We start from the raw sequence: 22,358 nt of genomic DNA on the forward strand, positions 1-22,358 counted from the left end.
AACTCCCAGCATCCCTAGACACAATTTTTTGTGGATGGGTATGCTGGAAGTTGTAGTTCAGCAACATCTGCAGGGCCGCCTGATTTTTTGGGGATGCCTGAATTAAAGAGACTCAGAATAGTGTGGTCAATCAGGCTCTGTCAGTGTCCTGACTCCTAGGCTCTTGTAACATCCGAGGGCCAGCATAGTGCAATGACTGTAGATTTCCATCTGGATGTGGGAAACCAAGCATCAAACACTTGCTTCCCTATGAAGATCGTAGCAGAGTCTTGGTATATCAGCCAAACCTATCTCAGAGGTTTTAGCAAAACTCTGTTTTGCAGCACAAAACTCTGTGCTGCTCTGAACTCCTTGGAAAGTCTAGATACAAATGTAGTAAATCATGAAGAAAAATTGAACTCAGCTTCTGTATCTTGGACACAGAAGACCCACTGTAAGAAGCTGCATGCAGAGATGGGCTCCATCTAAAGACTCTGTAGAGGCTCAGTACCTCCTTGCTTCTAACTGAATGGAAGGCTTTGAGATTACAGCTACGAAAGGACAAGATTCAATCTGCAAGCAATATCGTATTCTATATTTTTAAAAAATAGTGCCCCTTGTCAGTAGCATAACAAAGCTACAAGATTACTTATAATATAAATAATGTAACATATTTCCTGCCTTTGCCCTGGTTATATTCCCTGCCTTTCACAACTGATAGCTTGTAGCCTAGGGTAGGCAACCTTTGCTCTCCCCTGTTGAACTACAGTTCCCATCATCCCCACCCACAATTTATTGTGGCTGGAGATGTTGGGAGTTGTAGTTCAACAACTTCTGGTGAGCCAATGTTGCCTGCCCCTGTTCTAGCCCTTTGGGGACTGGGCTATCAAGCCACCATGAGGATCCTGCTGGGACCGTAAAGAAAAATATATCATCACCACACTTATGATCTTTATACATGAACCAGTTATCTACAAAGTCAAATGACGAGTGAAAGCATGAAGTCTAAGCTCAACCAACTAAGCTAACTCTGCTCTGCTAAATGAGTAAAGAGGAGCCTTTTAAAAGTGGTGATTCTCTTTATTTAACTGAGAGAAACTGGCCCTCTCCATCCCCAGCACAGCATCCCTCCAGTGGCTGTTGCTGGTGTCTATCTTATGTTTCTTTTTAGATTGTGAGCCCTTTGGGGGCAGGCAGCCAAGCAGTATATAAATATTCATTGAATTTGAGTTCATTGTATAATATGGCTCCAGAACAGTAAAGAAGGGGGGATACCCCCAAAAGGATCCTGCTTATCTCTCCTTTTAAATAGGTTTGAGGTGTTTTACCCTGTATGTTAAGCATGCCAGTTTCAATGCACTAAGTCATGCCTCACAGAGCAACTAACCATTCTATTTTTTTAAAGCAACAGGTAGTCTATCTATCTATCTATCTATCTATCTATCTATATAAACAAAACAAATTAAAGTGTAACAGGAGTCTCTGGAAAAGAAAGAAAATATATCATGATGGAAAAAGACATCTGTGTTCAGCATGCCTGTGCAGGGGGCAGGGAGAGGACACAATTAAATAAGTAATCCTTCCCAATGCAATCCCTTTTCTCACCCTTATAAGTAAAATGGAAGTGTCTGGAAAAGAACCTCCCATAGATTTTTTGGGTGCATTCAGTTTTATCTAAATCAGCAGGCAGAGACTGAAGACGACCTGGCCTGGATCAAAAGCTTGCCAAATATCCCTAAAGTGAAGATTACCTTAGTGTTCTTGATAAACTTTTCACATGAAATAACACATCACACACAGTATAGTCAACATCCCTTCTAGAATGACAGGTATCATGAACAGTTCACAGTTACTTTCTCCCACCTCAGTTGTTCCAAATTAACCGTTTTGGCATTACTGCAATCAAACATGTGTAACTCAAGGTCTCTGGCCTGCTCTTAACCAAAAGATTTCTTGTTAACAAGAGTAATTAAAGCTACCTCTATAAAGCTCACATTTGCTTGGAAAGGAGTCAATCAAAAGAGTACAGTTTAACCTGCTCCTCCCCCCATGATCTTACCTCTCATCCTCACCATCAACGAGCTGCGCTGTCAGCGGCAGTACCTTCAGGGGGAAGAGAGATGCCATGCTGCTGCCCCCATCTGAAATGCTCGAGGATGCTCCAACACCACCTTCACCATTGGTAGGTTGGGGTAAACCAACCAAAGTAGGTTCTGTCGGGCGTCTGGAATCTTCACTTCGGTTTGACTGAGCAAGAGATTGTGCAGAGAACTGGGTGGAGTTCAGTGGTATCTGTTGTGGCACACTTTGAGCTACAGGCAAACTGATGCTAGTGGATATCACGGGAGGCTGAGAGACATTTTGGACTAAGTTCCCATTTTGCACACCTGAAGCTTGTGCTATGTTCTTTGAGGGACCCAAGCTCACAGGAGCAGGGGGCACGTTTGCAGCAGAATGGCATGGAACAGGAACAGCACTCAGAGAAGGTGCGGGGCTAACTGCAGGCAATTGTTGACCAGCCATTCCTTGAACAAGAGATTCCACAGCTTGCACTGGTAATAAAGTACTCTGTGGAGCAATAGCCAAGGGTTGAGGAAGGCTTGATGTGTTGCTTTGTGGCCCCGGCTGAATAATCCCTGTTGAAATGGATGGCACCACCTGGGGAAGTGGAGCAGCAGCAGCACTTTGCGGCATCACTGAAGGGGCAACTTGGTTTACAACAGGTTGCTGCTGCTGCACCACAGGAGGTACATTTCCTTGTTGTCCAACATTCATCATTTGAGCACCAGCTCCTACAGTGGGCATTGTGGTTTGGGCATGTGCCACAGGCTGAGAGGATGCCACTGCCAGGTGTGCTTGTACAGAAGGCTGCATACTTGGTGCCTGAGCAACAGGCACAGGTGGAGCTGTCCCTACCACTGTAGGAACAGACTGCATAGGAGCTGAAGTCTGAAGCATCTGCTGCTGTTGTATGTAATCTGGCACAGGCCCCGAGACAGACGTTTGATTGACTGGCTTAACGTGTCCTGAGGCCATCTGCATAGGAATCTGCTGTGGTGGTGGGTGCTGTGCCTGTCCTTGCCCATAAGGTAATTGCTGTGGTTGTGGCACAACTGGAACAGTCTGCACAGGTTGTGTTGGTTGACCATATGGCAGCTGCTGCTGAGCCATACATGGCATGGCAGGTTGTTGATGGCCACCCATTATGTTAACTGGAGCAGGCGCTGTGGTTAGACTGGTTGAAGCAGGAGGCTGGACCCCTGGCTTTTGCGGAGGGTAATTTCCATCTTGAGGATGAAGCTGTACTTGCACAAGCTGTGACTGAGAAATACTCTGGGGTATACTAGGTGCTGGTAAAAGTTGAGGGCCAGTACTGCTAAAATCCATCTGCTGAGACCCGACTCCTTGAATTGCTTGCTGCGGCACCACCGTAGGTGCTCCCATCTCCCCACTTCCCACACTTTCCGTATAGTGACTCAGTGTGCTTACATTGCTGCTCACCGAACTCCCACTGGTGCTCTCCCTTTCAGAAGTCACTTCAAGGGGGTTTTGTTTTAGAGTGTCTACTGTTTTATTTACGGCTACTCCTTCTGTAACTGGCACAGGGTTCTCTTTGTCATAGAACTCTGTGCACGTCCATCTACCTTTTTTAAAAGGTTCTGAACTAGAATCCAGCTTAACCACTCTAAACCTGGATGTGCTGGCTGCAGGCTGCAACTGACTTGGTGCCACGGCTCCTGCAACTGGATTACTACCATTGTTGACAACACTAGAGGAAGCACTCGTGCCGTTGCCAACCCCACTCAGGACAGCAACATTAACACTGCCACTAGTTCCTGACAAAGCATTTATGTTACCAGTACTTGGGATGTTACTTAGACTGATATTAACATGGCCGGGCATGCCGCTCGCCACACCGGGGCTACTACTACCCACGTTGCTTAATGTGGGCAATGCCCCACTGGCAGAAGGAAACCCAGGTGTACCGGTGGTGCGGAAGTGAGGCACAATCGTGGCCACAGGCGTACCAGTGGATGATGCAGCAGAAACCGGGACACCTGCTGTCATGACGCCGTCAGAGCTTCCAGTGGTAGACAGTTTCCTAAATGATGGGCTGGGTGGAGGTCCTCCAGGAGCAGCCATGCCACCCACCCCAGAATGGGATGCATGGTGATGCCGGTAATGGTGCCCATGAGGAGGATGAACACTCCCGTTGATCACCACACTTTGCTGATGGGGGGGATGGGGCAAAGGGGGGTGCTGCTGCTGCTGGGGAAGACGAGGCTGGTTGGGCGACACAGCCCCCGGAGTCTCGGCCTCCTGGAAGTTGTTCAGAGTCTCTTCCGAGGAGCTCCGCTCAGGCTCGGTAGCCCTGGATAAGGAAACGTCCAAGATCTCGGAAGACGACAGGTCCTCGGTGTGGGACTCGTCCAGATCGTCGTAGCTTTCCGTGTCCTCAGCGATGCTGTTGTTGGAGCTGAGGCTGGCGGAGATCTGGGCAGGGGTCACGCTGGTAATCTGGAAGCCGCTCTTCTTCTTCATCTGGGCTCCTGCCTGGCCGAGGGGTTGCGGCGGCGGCGGCTGGGAGAGAAGGGTCAGGCTCTGCGGAGGAGGGGGCGGCGGCTGAGGCCCGGGCGAAGAGGAAGATGCTGCGGCAGGAGGAGGCGGTGGCTGGATGAGCAAGGGAGGAGGATAATCTTCCGAGCCGCCGCCACCACCTCCAACGCTGCTGGTGGTCGCTGTAGCCAGAGCCGGCACGACGTTGCTGCCGCTGCCCCTTCTAGGAAGCATCGCCGGGTGCGCCATCTTCCTCGCACTACTGTCTGCAGCTGAGTCAGGCTGGTGCATTGAATAAGGGCTATTTTAAGGAGCGCAATTCCGCCAGAATGGAGGAGAAGAGGAAGAGACCAGGCAGAGACAGGCGCACCTCGCAGCTAGCTAGCTGGCTGGGGCAGCCGGCCGACCCGGGCGGAGGAGGGGAAAGGAGGAGACAGACACGCACACGAACGCTTCGAGGGCGATCCAGCCGGCAGTCCCCCCAGCACCCTCCTCCCTCCCTCCCCTCCCGGGAATGTGACACTCAAGCCCTGGCCATTCACTTTCTTCTTCTCCCAGCCGAACTCCCTCCCCGCTTGCAATGCGGAGGGAGGGAACGAATAATCCTCGCTGCTGCTGCTGCCGCCGCCGCCGCCCCCGACTAAACCAGAAAGCTTCCGACAGCCCCTACCTGCTCTCCCCTCTTCCAAATCTCCCCGATAAGAGGGAGCCGACAATCTTCCCAGAAGGGGGAAAGGGGAGTAGCACTAGCCGTCTCTACGGAAGCGGGATCCTCGAAGGGGCAAAGCCGCCACCGCCAAGGCGACGACACGTATACGTACAGTCCGCTGGAGCCGGCGGGCGCCAGACGCGTCCCCATCAAGAGCAGCAGAAGCAAGAGGTGTGGGGCATTCTGGGGTGGGTGGAGAGACACGAGGGGACAGGCTGGCGCAGCCGGGCGCTCTCTTCCTCTGCCTGCCTGCCCGCCCAGTCACCACCTCCCCCTTGGAGCGGGACGGAGCCAGTCAGCAGGAAGCTTCACCAAGAGAGGCTGGAAGTGTTGCGCCCTCGTCCCTTTGCTGCTCTTGCTGCCACTACTCCCTGGCTTTTTCTCAGCCTCAGCCGCTTCTCTCTCTCTCCTTCTTCTCCTCCTGGCTTCTCTGTTCCAGAGTCTCCTCCTTAGAAAAAGGGAGGGAGGAGAGGAGGAGGCAAAAGATGGCGCTGGCGGCGCAAGCGCAGCCAGGGCGCAGACATAAAGGACTCGTCTAGAGCAAAAGAGGCGGCCTAAGAGCTTCGGCTCAAGCTGGCGGAAATTGCCGAAGCGAGTGCGGGGTGGGCTTCGACTGACGAATCCGCAGCGGGGAGGCGGCCGGCACCGCCCGCGAGATCACCCTCGCGATTTTCTCTCTCCCTCCCCGTGGGGGTTCCAAAAAGACTTGGATTGGCGAGGTGCAAAACGGCGATTCCCACTTTGCGTTTTAACATTGCAAGCTTGTCCCACCCACCCCCACCGCCGTGTAAATAGATCCAAGGATCTGTACTTTTGAGGGTTTTGTTTCGCTTTCCACAGGGCAGGGAGGCAGAAGGGAAGAATCTCCCTTTGTATTCACAGGTGCCTTTTGTGTAGCAGCCAGGGCAGCGCAGCAGCAGCATCAAAGCGCCAGTTGCCATGTGCTGCGCTCTTGGGACGCCGGCGGGGTCGGAAGGAGTTGATTGGCGGGCCGGCAGTCGGTCAAGGGTTGGAAAGCAAAAAGGTGGTCGGGTGTAAGGCCTCCTGAGCTGACTCAACATCCCCGACCGGCCACCCCCACGCCGCCGAGACTTTGCTTGTACTGTACTCCCGAGGTGCTGCTTGGTTCAATGAGTTGCAGGGCTGCATTTCCGGGTAGGCCACGCCCGTACTTTTGCATTAAAATTGTGCCTGTGTGGAGCAGTAGGAAGACGAGGACCCTCCAGGAAGAGACAGTCTCAGCCAAGAAAGGCCCACAGGAGAGAGAACTAAATAGCTCTGCACCACTTACTGCCCAGTCCCAGCCCTTCCACACACTGTGGTAAGACTGTCCAAAACCAAGCCCTACAGAGTGGAAGCATCTCAATCGCAATAGCACATTTCCGCCCCAGGGAGAAACCTGTAGGTCAGTCTAGAAAACTGCCATGCACTTTTCTTAAGAGCGCCCTTTCTTTTAACCTCTGCATTATGTGTGTGTATGTATAGAGAGAGAGAGAGAGAGCAGGTGAAGGTTGCCCCTGCTTCAGCTCCATTGCTGTAAAATACCTGGAAAAGTTTCATTTCTGAATATTTGCATACTTTAATTATAAAGGTACATCTTATTTGTAGGTCATAGGAGTAGAGATATAAAACTGAAAAATCAAAGAACTGAAACAAATACTAGATAGGAAGAAATGACTATCCTATCATTTTTGTAAGTTTGTATACATATATCTTTATCCTATATTAATACTAAACTGAACCAGCATCTGTACAGCCTCCTGGAGTGGCTGCTCTTGGAGATGCTTGGAGCCTACTCCAGCAACTCAGCCAGACAGGTGAAAAGAGTGGCTCTATTTGCCACATATATTGTCAAACAAAAAAGTTCCTTCCAGATGCCAATAATTAAAGTATAGCCTATGAAACGCTTGCATGCAGATTCTAAGTGTGCCTTTACTCACCACTCCATACAGCCTCCCCCATTAAGTACCAAGCTCCAGATACAGCTATGGCAGAAATTTGGCGATTATATCTCCAACCTTTTAGCTTCCCATCCTTTGGGCGTCAATAATGGCGGGAGATTGTAATGTGAGGAAGGGGGCTAATGATAATGCTTGTTCATGAAATTTCAGTTGAGTTCAATTTTCTTCTTGAGCAAGAAGAAATGCCTTTCCTACACTCTCACCACTTAAAGGATGTCATTTGTGTAATTATGCAGACTTTTGCTTGGCGCAACAAACTCTTAATAATTTAGATCTCTATTTGTTAAATGGCACTACAAAGGATGAATGTCCTGCAGAATTTATTTTCTGGGGTGGGGGCCATCCAAGGACAGTTGATTATATAGTAATAACTCGTGATCTGCTAGTCTCTGGATAAATTTAAAATTGTTTCACATCCAGTGACCATTTTCGAGCTGATATGTACTTGAGCCCCATTAGCAGCCAGCTGTTTGCAGACCCAATTTATAGACCTGTAGCGGGTTAAGGCCTTTGTCTCAGAGCTAGCTCACATGAGGGAAAGAAATGTTGAATCAACCCTGCCAAGCTGCCTGGCTAGACGTCTCCTAAAATTATTCTGTATTGTTGGTAGGTTCAAAATGCTGCCACCAAGAATGCTAATGCACACTACCCATTTTCCTAAGTAAAAACCAACTCAGAGAGGCTCGTAAAAAGAAAAGAACTAAAAAAACAGTTTTATTCAATTATTCAATTTTATTCAATTACTGCAGACAACTTCCTTCTGAGGCTTTCTCAGCTTTTAAATATAGTTAGAACAGAACTTTATTACAGTCATAGACCAATATACAAGAAATACAAACAATGCATCATGTAAATACAATTTTAAAAGAAGAGAGAAATATATAACCTACTTATGAAATGCATTGCTAAAGATCAGATCGAGTTTTGCAGATTATAAAACAAAACCTGGCCACTATATTAATAATTTTTTCATCTGGGTTAAGTAATAAAAACTTCAAATAAAAATCATCAGAGTGTCCTAAAAACTTAGACAATAAGGAGGAGATTAATCTCAAGCGGGCTTCCTTAAAAAAAATCACAATGTAAAATTGAATGTGTACTGGTCTCCACTTGGCCAGAACCGCAAGGGCAGAGGCGGGCAGGGAAGGATGCCCTTGAACCTGCCCTCTAAAGCGGCAGATGGAAGGGTGACCATTCAGGCTAATGTCAATGCATGTCTGAATTTGGGAATAATAATAGAATACAGATAGTCTGCTGGCTTGAAATAAAACAATTGCGCCCTGAGATCTTAGAAATATTAGAAATTGCTTAGAAATAGAAGCAGCTTCCTCTTGCAATCCTACATCAATGATGCATTGGTTGATCTCCCCCTTAGCCCGGTCATTGCCCATCTGCAGCAGAACCTCTGGAGAAAACCCATAGTAAGTTAATTTATCACTAATCAATGAAAACCATTTAAATTTAAAGGAATCAGTATTAATGAGGGAAGCCAAGCCTGAGCTGGAGGACACAAATATTTACCAAAAAAGGAAAATAGTTTTCCAGACTCCAGATTCCATTTGTAGCAGGCCAATCTCTAGGAACATAGGAAACTGCCATATACTGAGTCAGACCATTGGTCTATCTAGCTCAGTATTGTCTTCACAGACTGGCAGCGGTGTCTCCAAGGTTGCAGACAGGAACCTCTCTCAGCCCTATCTTGGAGAAGCCAGGGAGGGAACTTGAAACCTGCTCTTCCCAGAGCGGCTTCATCCCCTGAGGGGAATATCTTGCAGTGCTCACACATCAAGTCTCCCATTCATATGCAACCAGGGCAGACCCTGCTTAGCTATGGGGACAAGTCATGCTTGTTACCACAAGACTAGCTCTCTCTTCTCAGTACCACTAATGGAACACAATGAGAGACAGCAAATAAGGATCTTGGGAATTTAGCTTGCAAAACTTCTAAATTAAAGAAGTTTTGAGATGGACCTAATTGGGCACCATAAAACAACTGAGAATACACTTTGGTGGTAAATAGTTTAACTGCTGCGGGGATAAAAGAAGCACCTCTCAAATAGTAAAAGGAAGTTTTAACTAAATATAGTTATATTTTAACTAAATATAGTTAAAAATACTTAGTAGGTTACAAAAAGAGGTATTAATGCACGCTTAAATGTTTTAGAGTCTTTTGCAATGCCCTAGGTAGGATGGGCGTAGGCTAATGTTTCTTATTTTAATTACGTTGCAGGTAAACAATAATAGAACAGTATCAGGAATATGCAAAAGTGCATACAATAAAGAAATAAGTTTCTAACCTGCAATCTGACTAACAAACTGTTCCCTATGCTGAATTCCCTTTTCCGTGAACTGACCCAATTCCTGAGGAGAACCAAGCTTCCTGCAATCCTATCTTTTAAGGATCTACAGAGTTATTCCATGAGAGAAACTTCCATGCTGGCTTCAACCATGAGGGAGCAAACTCCATTGCCACTCACTAAGCCTTTCCACACATGCTTCTCTCCAACAAAGACTGCCCTTCTTTTTCCCAGAATTCCCAGCAACCACTCTCTAGGTCCCACCCACCTAGTGTACTGATTGACTGCCCTGGAATTCACCCGCCTGTCCGTCAAGACAGGGTTCACTTCCAGCCAACTTCCTAGGGGGAGGGGAGGCTGGTCAATACAAGACCTAATACCGTACTGGAAGTTAGACCCTCCTGAATCAGGTGGTCTGAACAGATGAATAAGTTTTTAAAATGCTTAAATTTAGAAAAGTTTCTGCAAATTCACTCCTTATAACATCCAAGTCAGAGGTGAATATTTTGTTACAATATGTCCTTCCAGATGCAATATTTTGTTACAATATGTCCTTCCAGATGCCAGTAAGCTAGGGGATATTAAAAGCTTTCGTGCAAATTCTAAGCATGAGTTTACTCACCCCTCTCTACACAGCCTGCAAGCTTCCATCCTCTTTCTCAGGGAGAATTCACACTCTGTTCAGACAGGCAAAAACTTGCACATGATTTTCACAGTGCCACCTGCTGGCCATCTCTTGCTTTGAGTGAATAACCAAGCTCTTTTGTATCACTGCTTTTATGGCAAATGGGGAAAAGGGATCAGTTCTTTTCAGGGCTGAACAGCAAGTCGTCCTATGAATATTATGCAAGGGCCCTGCTGAGCATCTGAACAGAGCACGAATTCTTGCTGGGAAGGACAGAAGCCTGTGGGAGTGTGTGGAGAGTGAGTAAGTTCATGCTTAGAATTTGCACAAAAGCTTTTCACGTCCCATAGTTTATTGTCATCTGGAAGGACCCAGAGATAGGAAGCCAACCTACAGCTGCTCACAATCTGCAACTATTCACCACACAGGCCCTCCGGCTTCTCAACTCTCCCATCTTTTCTTTGGGGACAACCTCTTTGCAAAGATAGTGGTTGCTCTTAGATATGCATAAGACATATGATCCAGTTTCCTGCTACACTCCCAAGAACTTTTGAGATTAATCTAAGCATTTCATTAGTGCCCAAGATGCACCATTTTGAAGAGATGTCCCTTAAGGGGCTGAAAGCCTAGGCTTAGATTGTATGCCAGAGGCAACAACAACTTCCTTTTTCTCATGTCAACAGCTCATTACCAGTCTGGCCAGATGCCATGGGCTGCCTTGGCCCAAGCACCTTGATCATATTCCAGCCTCTCAGTTTTCCAAGTCATAAGCCCTCTTCAGCCATTACAAAGACTCACATGCTTGAGAGCAAGCTGTGAGGCCACACCCCTGCCCTGACTCTCAGAAGCCTAGTCCTGCTATCCACAGTTATAGTGGGCTGGTTCAGATGAACAACAGGCCCAGGGCAGGGATGCACTGAGAAAAAGTTTGTCTTGACATCACTAAAGGACATCCTGACTGTTGAGACATCCTTTAATCCCTTGAGAGGACAATCCTCCCAAGTGCTTCTCTACACATACTACACAACACAACCCTGTTTTAAACAGGACTTTGTAATGTGTAGATGGGCGATTTGGATGAACACTCCCCTCATGCAATTAAAGGACATCCCAGCAGCACATCGGACATCCTTCAGTGTTGTTTGAGCACAAGAAAGGACCCTGCCCGCTTGAAGCAGTGGCAAAACATATCATTAGTTGGAGTGGCTAACTACATATGAAATTGAATGTTAATTCAGATAAGAGTACTGTTGGTTAAGGGAATCTGATTATTTGGGCTTAGGGATCCAGCCTTTCTTGAATGGGGTTGCTCACACACTCTCTCTCCCTCTGAAGACTCAGATTCACAGCCAAGAGCATTCTTTGATCTGATACTGCTTTCAGATGCTCTTACATGGTGACTAGACAGGTCTTTTACGAGCTTCAGCTGCTGCTGCTCCTACAACAGCACCCTTTCTTGAGAAGCCAGATTAAAACACAGCATTCCTGTATTAGTAACCTGCGCACTGGCTGCACCAGGTTGCTGTCTGGAGTGGGAAGGTCAGAATATATCACTCCTGTGGTATTAAATCTGTATGGATTACCCATCCACTTCAAAGCTCAATATAAGGTGCTAGTCCTTACCTTTAAAGCCTTCATTTATTTTATTTTAAAATATGTATACTGTCTTTCTTGCCATAGGCAATCCAAGGTAGCAAACACACACACACAATAGGCAACAAAATCCTAATAAGAACAACATGGTAAAATGCAAAAGGGAAAAGGAACAGCAAAGCAACAGCAGCTCCATAAGGACACCAAGAAACAACTACCCCAGAAAACACAACCCAGAAGCTGAGCAACACACACACACACACGCACACACACACACACACACACACACACACACACACGAACACAGGAAGCTGCCATCTACTGAGTCAGACCATTGGTCTATCTGGCTCAGTATTGTCTACACAGACTGGCAGCGGCTTCTCCGAGGCTGCAGGCAGGAGTCTTCTCTCAGCCATCTCTTGGAGAAGCCAGGGAGGGAATTTGGAACCTTCTGCTCTTCTCAGAGCAGCTCCATCCCCTGAGGGGAATATCTTCCAGTGCTAAGACTTCTAGTCTCCCATTCATATGCAACCAGGGTGGACCCTGCTTAGCTAAGGGCACAAGTCATGTTTTCTACAATTATGTCAAAACCAGCCTCCTCTAAACAACCAACGAAAAAGCCACACTTTAATTTTTCCACCTGACAAAGCATAGCATGTGGGCCACATGAGCCTCCAGTGGGAGGGTATTCCACTCTGCTGCTAGTGGATGCCCACTGAGGGTGATTACTGGAGCATACAGACAGATATACCCAGGAGAAGGCAGTCCTTAAGTAGGCCAGGTCCTAACCCATGTGTGACCGGAAAGTTAACTGGTTTCAGACCTGGGCACCTTAAGGACCACCTGACTCCTTGGTGTTCCTCCTCAAACACTTAGTTCAGTATCTGCGGGTTTGCTCTGGAGTCTCAGACTGCACAAGTGACAGGCACATCAGACTGCAGTTGGCAGAAAACAAACATTTATATTTTAAATCCCAGGGAGTTTTCCCAATAAGACATTAAATAAAGCAAAAATATACAATGATACAAGTGACCAGGTGTGACACAATCAACTGCCAAGCCTTGTCTGCTTAATCTGGGCTAGGTTACAAGATGTGCAGCACAGATGAAAAGCATGTTTAAATTATTCTGCTTCCTTGACTACCTAGCCCCATGCATGCTCAAGTTACAGGTTTCAGTTTGTTTAAAACTGGTTGAGTAGGGAGCAATCAGAGGGCATGATACGATGTGGTGTGTGTGTGTGTGTGCGTGCGTGCGTGCGCGCGCGCGCATGCACGCATGCGTGTGCACATATTGTCAAGTAAGAAAACGATAGCATTACAGGTGACAAAGAGATATTAATGTTGTAATCCTATGTTGGGAATAAGACTTAGCTGAGAGTGAGACCCACAATTCACAATAAAGAGCAATATAGACACATTACATTCCTTACAGGGTGATGTTCTTCCATGTACCCCAGAGACCAGGTGCTAGGCTGTTCTCTTCTACTCCACACTGAGAGAGAATTAATTCCCTTAGTTTTTATCAATACGGTAAAAAAATGTGTCAGCAGAAGTATGCAAGTTGAACTGGAGCACTCTAAGGAACATGCAATCTGGCTTCTTTTGTGAATGTCGGCACCTAGACAAGTGCAATCATACTTGAATTACATGTGACATATCCACCAGTGTGGTACTTCTGTGTCAGCAAAATTAATGTGGGGGAAAGCACTTTGATCTTTCAACTAACTGTTAGAGCACTGTGTCTTTCAGAAACATGCTGCTTATGCCCAGGGAGCAGCATGAGATTTACATGCTCTCTTCCCTTCCATACAATGCATCTGTTTATGACATGCATTACATAGCAAACATTTTCAATAGATCCTGCCAATGAGGAAAAGAAATAGAAAAAAACAATGCATAGATCTCAAAAGTTTATAAGTTTGCTGTTCTTAATTATAAGGAAAAATACTACTCAAAGGTTAATGTGAACATTATACTGCAGTTGTATTCATTGTCCCAATCCAGATAAAGCAAAATGTATTCAAAGACCTAATTGAGCATAGAGGTATAAGACTGAAATCCTAAGTATACTTCCTACTGAAGTATACTTCCTATGGTGACTGATCAAGAGAGGGATCTTGGGGTCGTGGTGGACAGCTCGTTGAAAGTGTCGACTCAATGTGCGGCAGCTGTGAAAAAGGCCAATTCCATGCTAGAGATCATTAGGAAGGGGATTGAAAATAAAACTGCTAATATTATAATGCCTTTATACAAAACTATGGTGCGGCCACACTTGGAGTACTGCATACAATTCTGGTCACCACATCTAAAGAAGGACATTGTAGAACAGGAAAAGGTACAGAAGAGGGCAACCAAGATGATCAGGGGCCTAGAGCACCTTTCTTATGAGGCAAGGCTACAACACCTGGGGCTTTTTAGTTAAGAAAAAAGAAGACTGCAGGGAGACATGATAGAGGTCTATAAAATCATGCATGGTGTGGAGAAAGTGGATAGAGAGAGATTCCTCTCCCTCTCACATAACACTAGAACCAGAGGTCATCCCATGAAATTGATTGCTGGGAAATTTAGGACCAGCAAACGGATGTATTTTTTCACACAATGCATAATCAACTTGAGGAATTCTCTGCCACAAGATATGGTGACAGCCAACAACCTGGATGACTTTAAAAGGGGTTTGGAGAATTCCATGGAGGACAGGCCTATCAACAGCTACTAGTCGGAGGGCTATAGGCCAACTCCAGCCTCAAAGGCAGGATGCCTTTGAATACCAGTTGCAGGGGAGTAACAGCAGGAGAGAAGGCATGCCCTCAACTCCTGCCTGTAGGCTTCCAGTGGCATCTGGAGGGCCAACTGTGTAAAACAGGATGCTGGATTAGATGGACCTTGGGCCTGATCCAGCAGGGCTGTTCTTATGTTCTTACTCTAGGAAATAGCATCCATTGAACTCTGTGAAACCTAAATGCATGGGACTGAGCTCTAAAAGTTACAATCCTAAGTACACTTATCTGGGAGTAAGTATAGAACTGAGTGGGACTTGCTTTTATATAAACATGCTTAGGCTTAGCCTGTATGTTTCTCAATATTTTATAAAAAAATATTATCAATACAAATTATTGTTTTGCTGTTTCTTAATATGGCTAAAGTAAATGGCATAGAATTATACATATACAATGCATTTGTTACAGGACTGTTGCCCTGTCTGGCAGGGATGATGGTACTTTCAAGATCTAGGGGTGCTGCAGATCCCTTCCACTCACTGTGCCAAGCCACTTCCACTACACTTTCTCTTGGTTCCATCCATGCCAAGCTCCTTCTTCATGTTCTGTGAATGGAAGATCCTCTGCCACGATAGGTAAATAAAAACTCCATCTTTAGAAGCAGAACACCTGTGAATGCCAGATACTCAGGGAAGAAGTCTGGCCCTCTCTGGCAAGTTCTCCTGTGACTGTTTGTTTGTTGGTAGATGGTTACATTTTATTTCTGTTCTCTGGGTGAACTGGAACAGATACATAAAGCAGCAAGTAAATTGTTTACTTGAGTGGCTGGTTCTAGTTCTGTCTATATACAAACAGTAGCTCTAGTAAAAACAAAGGTTTAGGGGAAATCCTGAACCGAACAATGGAAGAGCTCCACAGGGGAAGTTACTGGCCAATGGATTTAAAGAGTTACAACTGGACTATTTGACTAGCTGTACAATTAACAGCACTCTTGAACACGCCCAGAAATCCCACTCTGACAATGATGCTCCAGGAAGCCTCATCATCGCCACACTGCTCACAGTAACAGCATTTGTCTGAAGAGGCAAACGCCGTAAACGAGCATGGGCACTTCTGCAATCACAAGACTGGAATGTCCCAGCCTGCTGATCACAGAAATGGCTGCAATCACACTTACAGTGTTTGTCTCTTCAGTCAAAAGCCATAAGTGTGAGCAGCGCTCCGAGGCTGAGGCTTTCCACTGCACTGTTGCCAGGGGCAGGACTTCCAGGGCCATTCAGGAATGTTATACATGGATACAGCTCTCCCCACCTCATTCTGAATAGGGCTATTGCATTGTACAAGTGTACAGTTTTACACTCATACACGTTTTTGTGTGAATGACTGTACCTGCATTCACACAAAAACATGTATGAGTGTACAAATATGTGTACATCTGAGTACAGCATTCTTCTTTTCTGTTATTGCATAGAACAGGAAGCTCTGAGTGCTCTTTTATACCTGGTAGATACTCTTCCAGAGAAGCAGAAATATCTCAAAAACAATATATTCAGCTAAAAATACTTAATTTCAAAACAGCCAACTCACTTTACACAGATTGAGTGTGATGAAATCTAAGGTGGTTGTGGCTCCTCTTCCTCTTCCTGCTGGAACTGCTTTGATGAGAATTACTCCTGATATGTTTTGAAGTTGCTATGAGCCCAAGAGCTTAGCAAACACAATTAGGCCAAGAGACCACCCAGTAGCAGCCTGGCACAAAAAGCTCACCATCTGAAAGACTATCAAAGTGGAGAGCAGAACGGGCAGGATCAGTGACTACATCCAGCAACTGTGCAGAAAGTCCTATTAACTCTGAAACTGGAGCAGCTCAGCATGAACTGCCTCTCCTGGACACCTGCTCTGCACCAGCACAAGCTTAGCTACTTGATAAACAGCATTGGACTGTTTGCACACTGTTGAATCTTTGCAGAAGGGTCACACAGGGGGGAAGAATGGAAGAGAATTGCCCTGAAGGTGCACCAGGGAATTACAAGCAGAGAAGAGTCCACTTGAAATAGAATATAAAGTGCATCATTATCTCAAATCCAGACCCTCACCCCGTTCCAACCACAGGAAGGCCAAGTTATGAAATGATATGCTAATCTTACGTCTATTTCTGAAAGATCTAGAAATGTTATGATCCTTATAGAGGCATAACCAGAGCACTTGTGGGCAAGAAGGAGGTACTAACAGACTTGGGGACTCACAGATATGACAATTTCACAAAAACTTAGGTGGACAGGAGGGGGGGACCCAAGGGAGCCCCCCCCCTAAAAAAAAACCCCTCAACTGCCCCATTGTAACTCAATTGAGTGGAATGTCTGTGGACTCATAGTGCATTTAACAGACAACTAGGTAGGCAAAACGAATAGAACTCAGTAGCAGGGGAGAACAAGGGGAGCTTGAACAAAAAGAGTGGGAAATTTATTAATGTAAAGAATTATAAATTCTTCAAGATAGTCACAACCTCTTCTGCTTCAGAGGGGTAAAAGTGTCTAAAACTTCTGTTTTCTCACCAGCCATTTCACAGCTTTGTGTTTCTGAGAGTGAAGGGATTCGACAGATTTAAGCACTTGATGTGGACATTAAACCCACCCCACATAACATAAAGACAATTTTATGAATGTGAACTCTCCTAAGGAATGGAGGAGGAAGTTCACACTGAATCTGTTAATCTGCTGATCATTTAATGTGTGCATGCAGACACACAGTCACACAATAAGCTAACATTCACCTTAAGATATAACCAATTCCATGATTCCTTTCCCTCCCTACAACCTCAGCAAATATTGATGAAAACATTACACTGCCTCTCACCAGCCATTAACACTTGAAACTTTAGGGCTGGATTTAAAAGGCGCTGGAATTGAGTACCAATGCCCTCCCAAAACAGAGGTGTTGTTTTTTTGTTTGTAATGCCTATGAAGTCAAGGGACTCCTATCTTTGTTGCGAACTCACCCGCCCCTCTTGCTCAGCCACAGGCTGAGGTACACAAGGGATACATATATTGCAGGCAGTTCTGGATTTAGGCACAAGCTAAGTAAGCTGCAGCTTAGGCCTCACCTTATAAGGAGCCTCTGAATACCAAACAAGTTGTTCTGGTAAGAACTAATCTGCCTACTTTCCTTTCACCATAATCTTAATTGATAATTATCCTCCCCACAAGTTAGCCCACTTCCACCTCAAACGTTCACATGAATTGGGGTGGATGACATCATCACAAACTACTTGTGATGGGCTCCAATGGATTCCTGAGGGCTCTGGGGAGGTTTTCCAGCTAGTACGGCAGGCTCTCCTGTCGAAGCTCTAGTTGCTCTCTGGAATGGAGAGATGGCTCCGGCGGGTGACACGTTCACTCCCAAGTGCCCTCTCCCTCAAAGCAAACCCCATGCAGTGCCTTGGTATGCACCCAAGCTGAGGGTGATGAAGCAAGCTGGGAGACAGCTGGAACATAAGTGGAGGAAAATGCAGGGTGAGTCTGAGCAGACACAGGTTAGAGCTCACTATTGAGCCTATTCTGTGGCGGTGATGGAACAGAGAAAACTTCCCTCTAACAGGAATTCCCAAATGTTGTTGACTACAACTCCCAGAATCCCTAGCTGCAATGGCTTTTGCTTGGGAATCATGGGAGTTGTAGTCAACAACATCTAGGGATCCCTATTAGAGGGAACACTGGACCCTTTAGTGCAGTTTTTTCTTAAATTACTGCAATGCATTGCACATGAGGCTGCCTTTGAAACTGCAGTTGATACAAAATGGTCCAGAAACTGCAGCTGGATGTAAACAACTATAGGCCTGTGGCCAATATTCCCTTCTTGGGCAAGGTGCTTGAACATATAGTGGCTGACTAGCTCTAGACATTCTTGGAGGAAATGGACAATCCATTTCAATCAGGCTTCAGGCCCAGCTTTGGAACAGATTCTGCTTTGGTCGCCTTGTGGGATGACCTGTGCAGAGAAAGAGACAGGAAGTGCAACCTTGTTAATTCTATTGGACCTCTCAGTGGCTTTCAACACCGTTGGCCATGGTATCATTTTGGATAGGCTGGCTGAGTTGGATGTGGTGCACACTGCTTGGAGGTGTTTCTGCTCTTACCTTGAGGCCCGTTTCCAAACGGTGCTGGGGATTAGTGCTCAACCCCTTGGCAGTTGTGCTTCGGGCTTCCGCAGGGTTCCATTCTTCCCCCTATGCTGTTTAACATCTACATGAAACCACTGGGAGAGGTCATCCGGAGATTTGGCTTGAGGTGTCATCAAACACAGGTGAGGTGGTGACTGTTCTGAATCAGTGCCTGGATGCAGTAATGGACTGGATGAAGGTGAACAAGCCGAGATTCAATCCGATTCCAGATAAGACAGAAATACTCAGTGGTTCTTCTGCCCAGGTGAATGATGTTCAGCCTGTTCTAGTTGGGGTTTGCGCTCTCCCTGAAGGACCAGGTTCACAGTCTGGGGGTGCTCATCAATCCAGAACTGCTTCTAGAGCCTCAAGTGGTCTCTGTGGCTCAGAGCACCTTTTATCAGCTTTGGCTGATATGCCAACTGCAACCTTACCTGGAAAGAGATAGCTCTGGTAACTTTTTTCTTAAATTACTGCAATGCATTGCACATGAGGCTGCCTTTGAAACTGCAGTTGATAAAAAATGGTCCAGAAACTGCAGCTGGTACAAAATAAGACTGCAAGATTATTAACGGGGACAAAGAGAGACCATGGACAGTGATCTTGGGATAGAAACTGGCCTCTGAAAGCTTTTGATCCTCCTACTCTCTTGCATTTTGTTCAGATTGGATAGAAATCTGGGACTTGAACCAAGAACTGCATGGCTTTAGGGTAGAGCCTCCCATGTGAGTTACCTGGGACTGTGTAGGCTTATGCCTCAGACTTCTCTTCAGGCACAGAAGGGAATAGGAATGTGCAACATCAAACCCTACCTCACCCCACCCCCAACTGGCAGGCAGCATAAAGCCTCTGGATTGGCCCAGCATGATAGAAATACTAGGTCTCTCTACTCTTGCCTGATCAACAGAATAACAGTTGCTGCAAGCTATTTGCTGGTACTCAAACAAGCAACTCAAGACAAAAGCTGATATAAGGCTGGGTTTGTAACTAAGCATACTATTGAATAATAAACACACTATATAAAACTAGTAGATACTGTGCAGTAAAACAGCAGATTCAGCATAATAAGCTACTAGGTAAAAGATGACAGCAGGTACACTTAGAAACATTCAATATATGTAAGAATTATTCTCCCGCCGTAAGATGGAATTATATTCGAAAAGTATTATGAATAACCACAGAAGGTGGAAATCACAAATCAAATCAGGTGACGTGTGTTTTTGTGCAGGAGAATCAATTCTTCCCCTGCACACTTCTCTGTGGAAGATCAGAGTCAGTGCAACTGTCTGGCTGTGATCTATCAGATGAAGATGGTTGCTCAAGAAGACTACTTTCTAACACAGGTGTGTTAAATTCCACAACAATCTGTGGTGCTGGAGATAATGTCATGAAATGTTCTGGGTATGTTGTTTAAGCTCTCTATGTTGGAATCACCTTGGAATTGCCTAGCAGACTGTAATGACAGTGTCAATTGTATCAGATGATACTTGGACAGTATAAAGACAAGGGACCTGCCTGGCTATAGACAATAGCAGGACACTATTTGTTTAGTCTTCTGCAATCATGAGCCAGTTCTGCCTGGCCCACTTGCAGCTGATAAGGTGCACCATACAGTCTTAGTCTTTGACCAAGTTGATTATTGATATGCAGGTACAAACTGGTTTCAATACGTCTAAGTCTGAAGCTTCTGTCCTTAAACAACATTGCAGGTAATGCACTAGCAGTGGCATATGCAGCATTGCAGTAACAACCAGCATTCACTTGCCGTCAGCTTCAGGACTTGCTTCAAAGGTTGCATAAATCTTTTCCACCAATCCTTTGTTATAGTGCAGTGCCAAATGCCACTGTGGGATATATTAAGTATTTTAATTCTTCAGAAACAAACAGTGTTACTTACTATTTATGAAAAATAGAGTCTTAGCCTAAAAATAGACTCCCCTATAAAGGGGGAGGAGCTCTTTATAGAGCAATGGGGTAAGCACATGTTTAACAACTGTTGACAGTCAATCAAATGCCTTGCAAGTTTTGTTTTTTTACAATCAACAACAATACAAAAATAAAACCAATAATACTCAACAAGTTCTGTTTCACCATTCTGCTTTTGTAGGAATAGGAGGATTTTTGTTCCTACTCAACAACATCATGCATGACTAGAAGTTAAGATTCCCTTTCTTCCAGAAATTTTTCTTTTAAGTATGATAAAACCTTATATTCCTGCCAAATCAAACAAATTGTGTTTATATATGATTACAGCGGCTAGGATTATATATGCATCTAATTGGCGTATTTTGGAAATCCCTTCCTTAAACGATTGGTTTTTGAAAGTGTGGGAATATGCTTCAGTTTTGAAAGTCTTGGTGTGTGTACATGGTATGTCTACTGAATCATTCATGTCTGTTTGGGAACCCTTTATAAATTATAATATCCGTTATGGTCAAATTTTGTTCCCATTTTCTGGATTTGACTTATTGTGTTTTTGATATGTAACAAGAAGCTGATCAGATTAGATTTTACAATTTAAAGAGTCTGGATTTATTTTGCTTTATCTTGTTCTAGGTATTTTTTCTTTACTGATGTAATTAATTAGAAAAATGAGGTTTTTCATCATGAAAAATGATTGGTGGTTTTTCATCATGAAAAATGATTGGTGGTTTTTCATCATGAAAAATGATTGCTTTTATATTGGTTTTATGGTGATTTGTCTTTGTCCTCTTTGGTCTATTTCTTAATTTTTTATTAAACAAGGAATATTTTCTTATTAAACAAGGAATATTGGTCTTACCGTGAAGGGTTCTTTTTCCTGGTGGTAGGAGATCCTCAGGAAGGGTTATGAACTGTGCATGCCTGAGACAGAACTGGACCATGTGACTCTTTGTGGGCATAGCTGCCTCTCCAGTTCTGGGACTGTTGAGCGAGGAGCGTCTGAGCACTTGGAGAGAGCTGTGATTTCGCGGTCTGTGAACAGCAAGACAAATAGAGAAAGCAGAAACAAGTAGAAAAAAGGTAACACAAGAAAAACCATAAGGTGAAAAAAGAACTACCAGCTGTAACCCTGAGAGCTGCCTCCTATAAACCGGTGGTAGTGTTGGAGCACATGTACCCCAACCTTAGACTCAGAGGTACCAACCCAGAAGTATGTGGAATTCAGGCCTGTGTCTGGTTCCATTTTATTAAGACAGGAATTAATGCCTGGACTCAGGGTGAATTGACACACAGATCTGCCTGGGTAATGCCTGGTAAATGATTTGTAGAGGCAGGGGTAATCTAGCATTGTTTATCAGTGTTTGTGGAACTCACAAGAGACTCAATGGGTCAGGCTTAATTACCAGTCTCACACTACTGAAATCATCCCTTTTCCTCACTGACAGGATGCTTCTGCCTCAGTCAAATGTATTGATTAACTCGTCTCACACATGTACCCCTTTTTATGTTACTTTACTTTAAATAGTCTCTTGTTATAATTACACACTAGATAGAGGTACACAAGAAATAATGTAATTGCTGTCTCACACAAATAGAACTAATTCTCTCACTAACTCCTGACTTTTAACACCTTTTGGGACCAGGCTAGCAAATTTGGGACAAGAGAAGGGGCCCATTTGCAACTCAGAGATGCAGATTTGCTTTGGGCAATGTCCCCTCCTCAAGATAGCAGCTAACAGAAGATGAGATTGAGATCTCTCTGGAATGGCTGAGTAATTAAAAGATGATATCCGGAAGGTAACAGCAAGTTATCACCTTTTTGGGGACACAGAAAAAG

At 45.1% G+C, this 22,358-nt stretch overlaps 1 protein-coding gene and 1 long non-coding RNA gene across 7 annotated transcripts in view; one reads left to right on the forward strand and one right to left on the reverse strand.

Moving 5' to 3' along the window:
• Positions 1–5,800, reverse strand: part of TSC22D1 (TSC22 domain family member 1) — an 87,067-nt gene extending 81,267 nt beyond the window's left edge. For 5 of the 6 annotated variants that reach the window (XR_008319709.1, XR_008319711.1, XR_008319712.1 and 2 more), the window contains exon 1: positions 2,039–5,800. Coding sequence is in view for 2 of the 6 variants with exons in the window: in XM_053310787.1 (XP_053166762.1) it covers positions 2,039–4,827 (2,789 nt within the window). In the remaining 4 variants the exon portion in view is untranslated. The remainder of the gene's footprint in view (positions 1–2,038) is intronic. The other variant, XM_053310785.1, reaches the window with a different exon arrangement.
• Positions 5,685–15,260, forward strand: LOC128351327 (uncharacterized). Its single transcript, XR_008319713.1, has 2 exons — positions 5,685–6,400; positions 14,908–15,260. It is a non-coding gene; the product is annotated as an uncharacterized LOC128351327 (long non-coding RNA).
• The last annotated feature ends 7,098 nt before the right edge of the window (positions 15,261–22,358 follow it).

The sequence above is a fragment of the Hemicordylus capensis genome, chromosome 3 (genome assembly GCF_027244095.1).
Source record: "Hemicordylus capensis ecotype Gifberg chromosome 3, rHemCap1.1.pri, whole genome shotgun sequence".
In the NCBI taxonomy this organism is placed as follows: Eukaryota; Metazoa; Chordata; class Lepidosauria; order Squamata; family Cordylidae; genus Hemicordylus; species Hemicordylus capensis.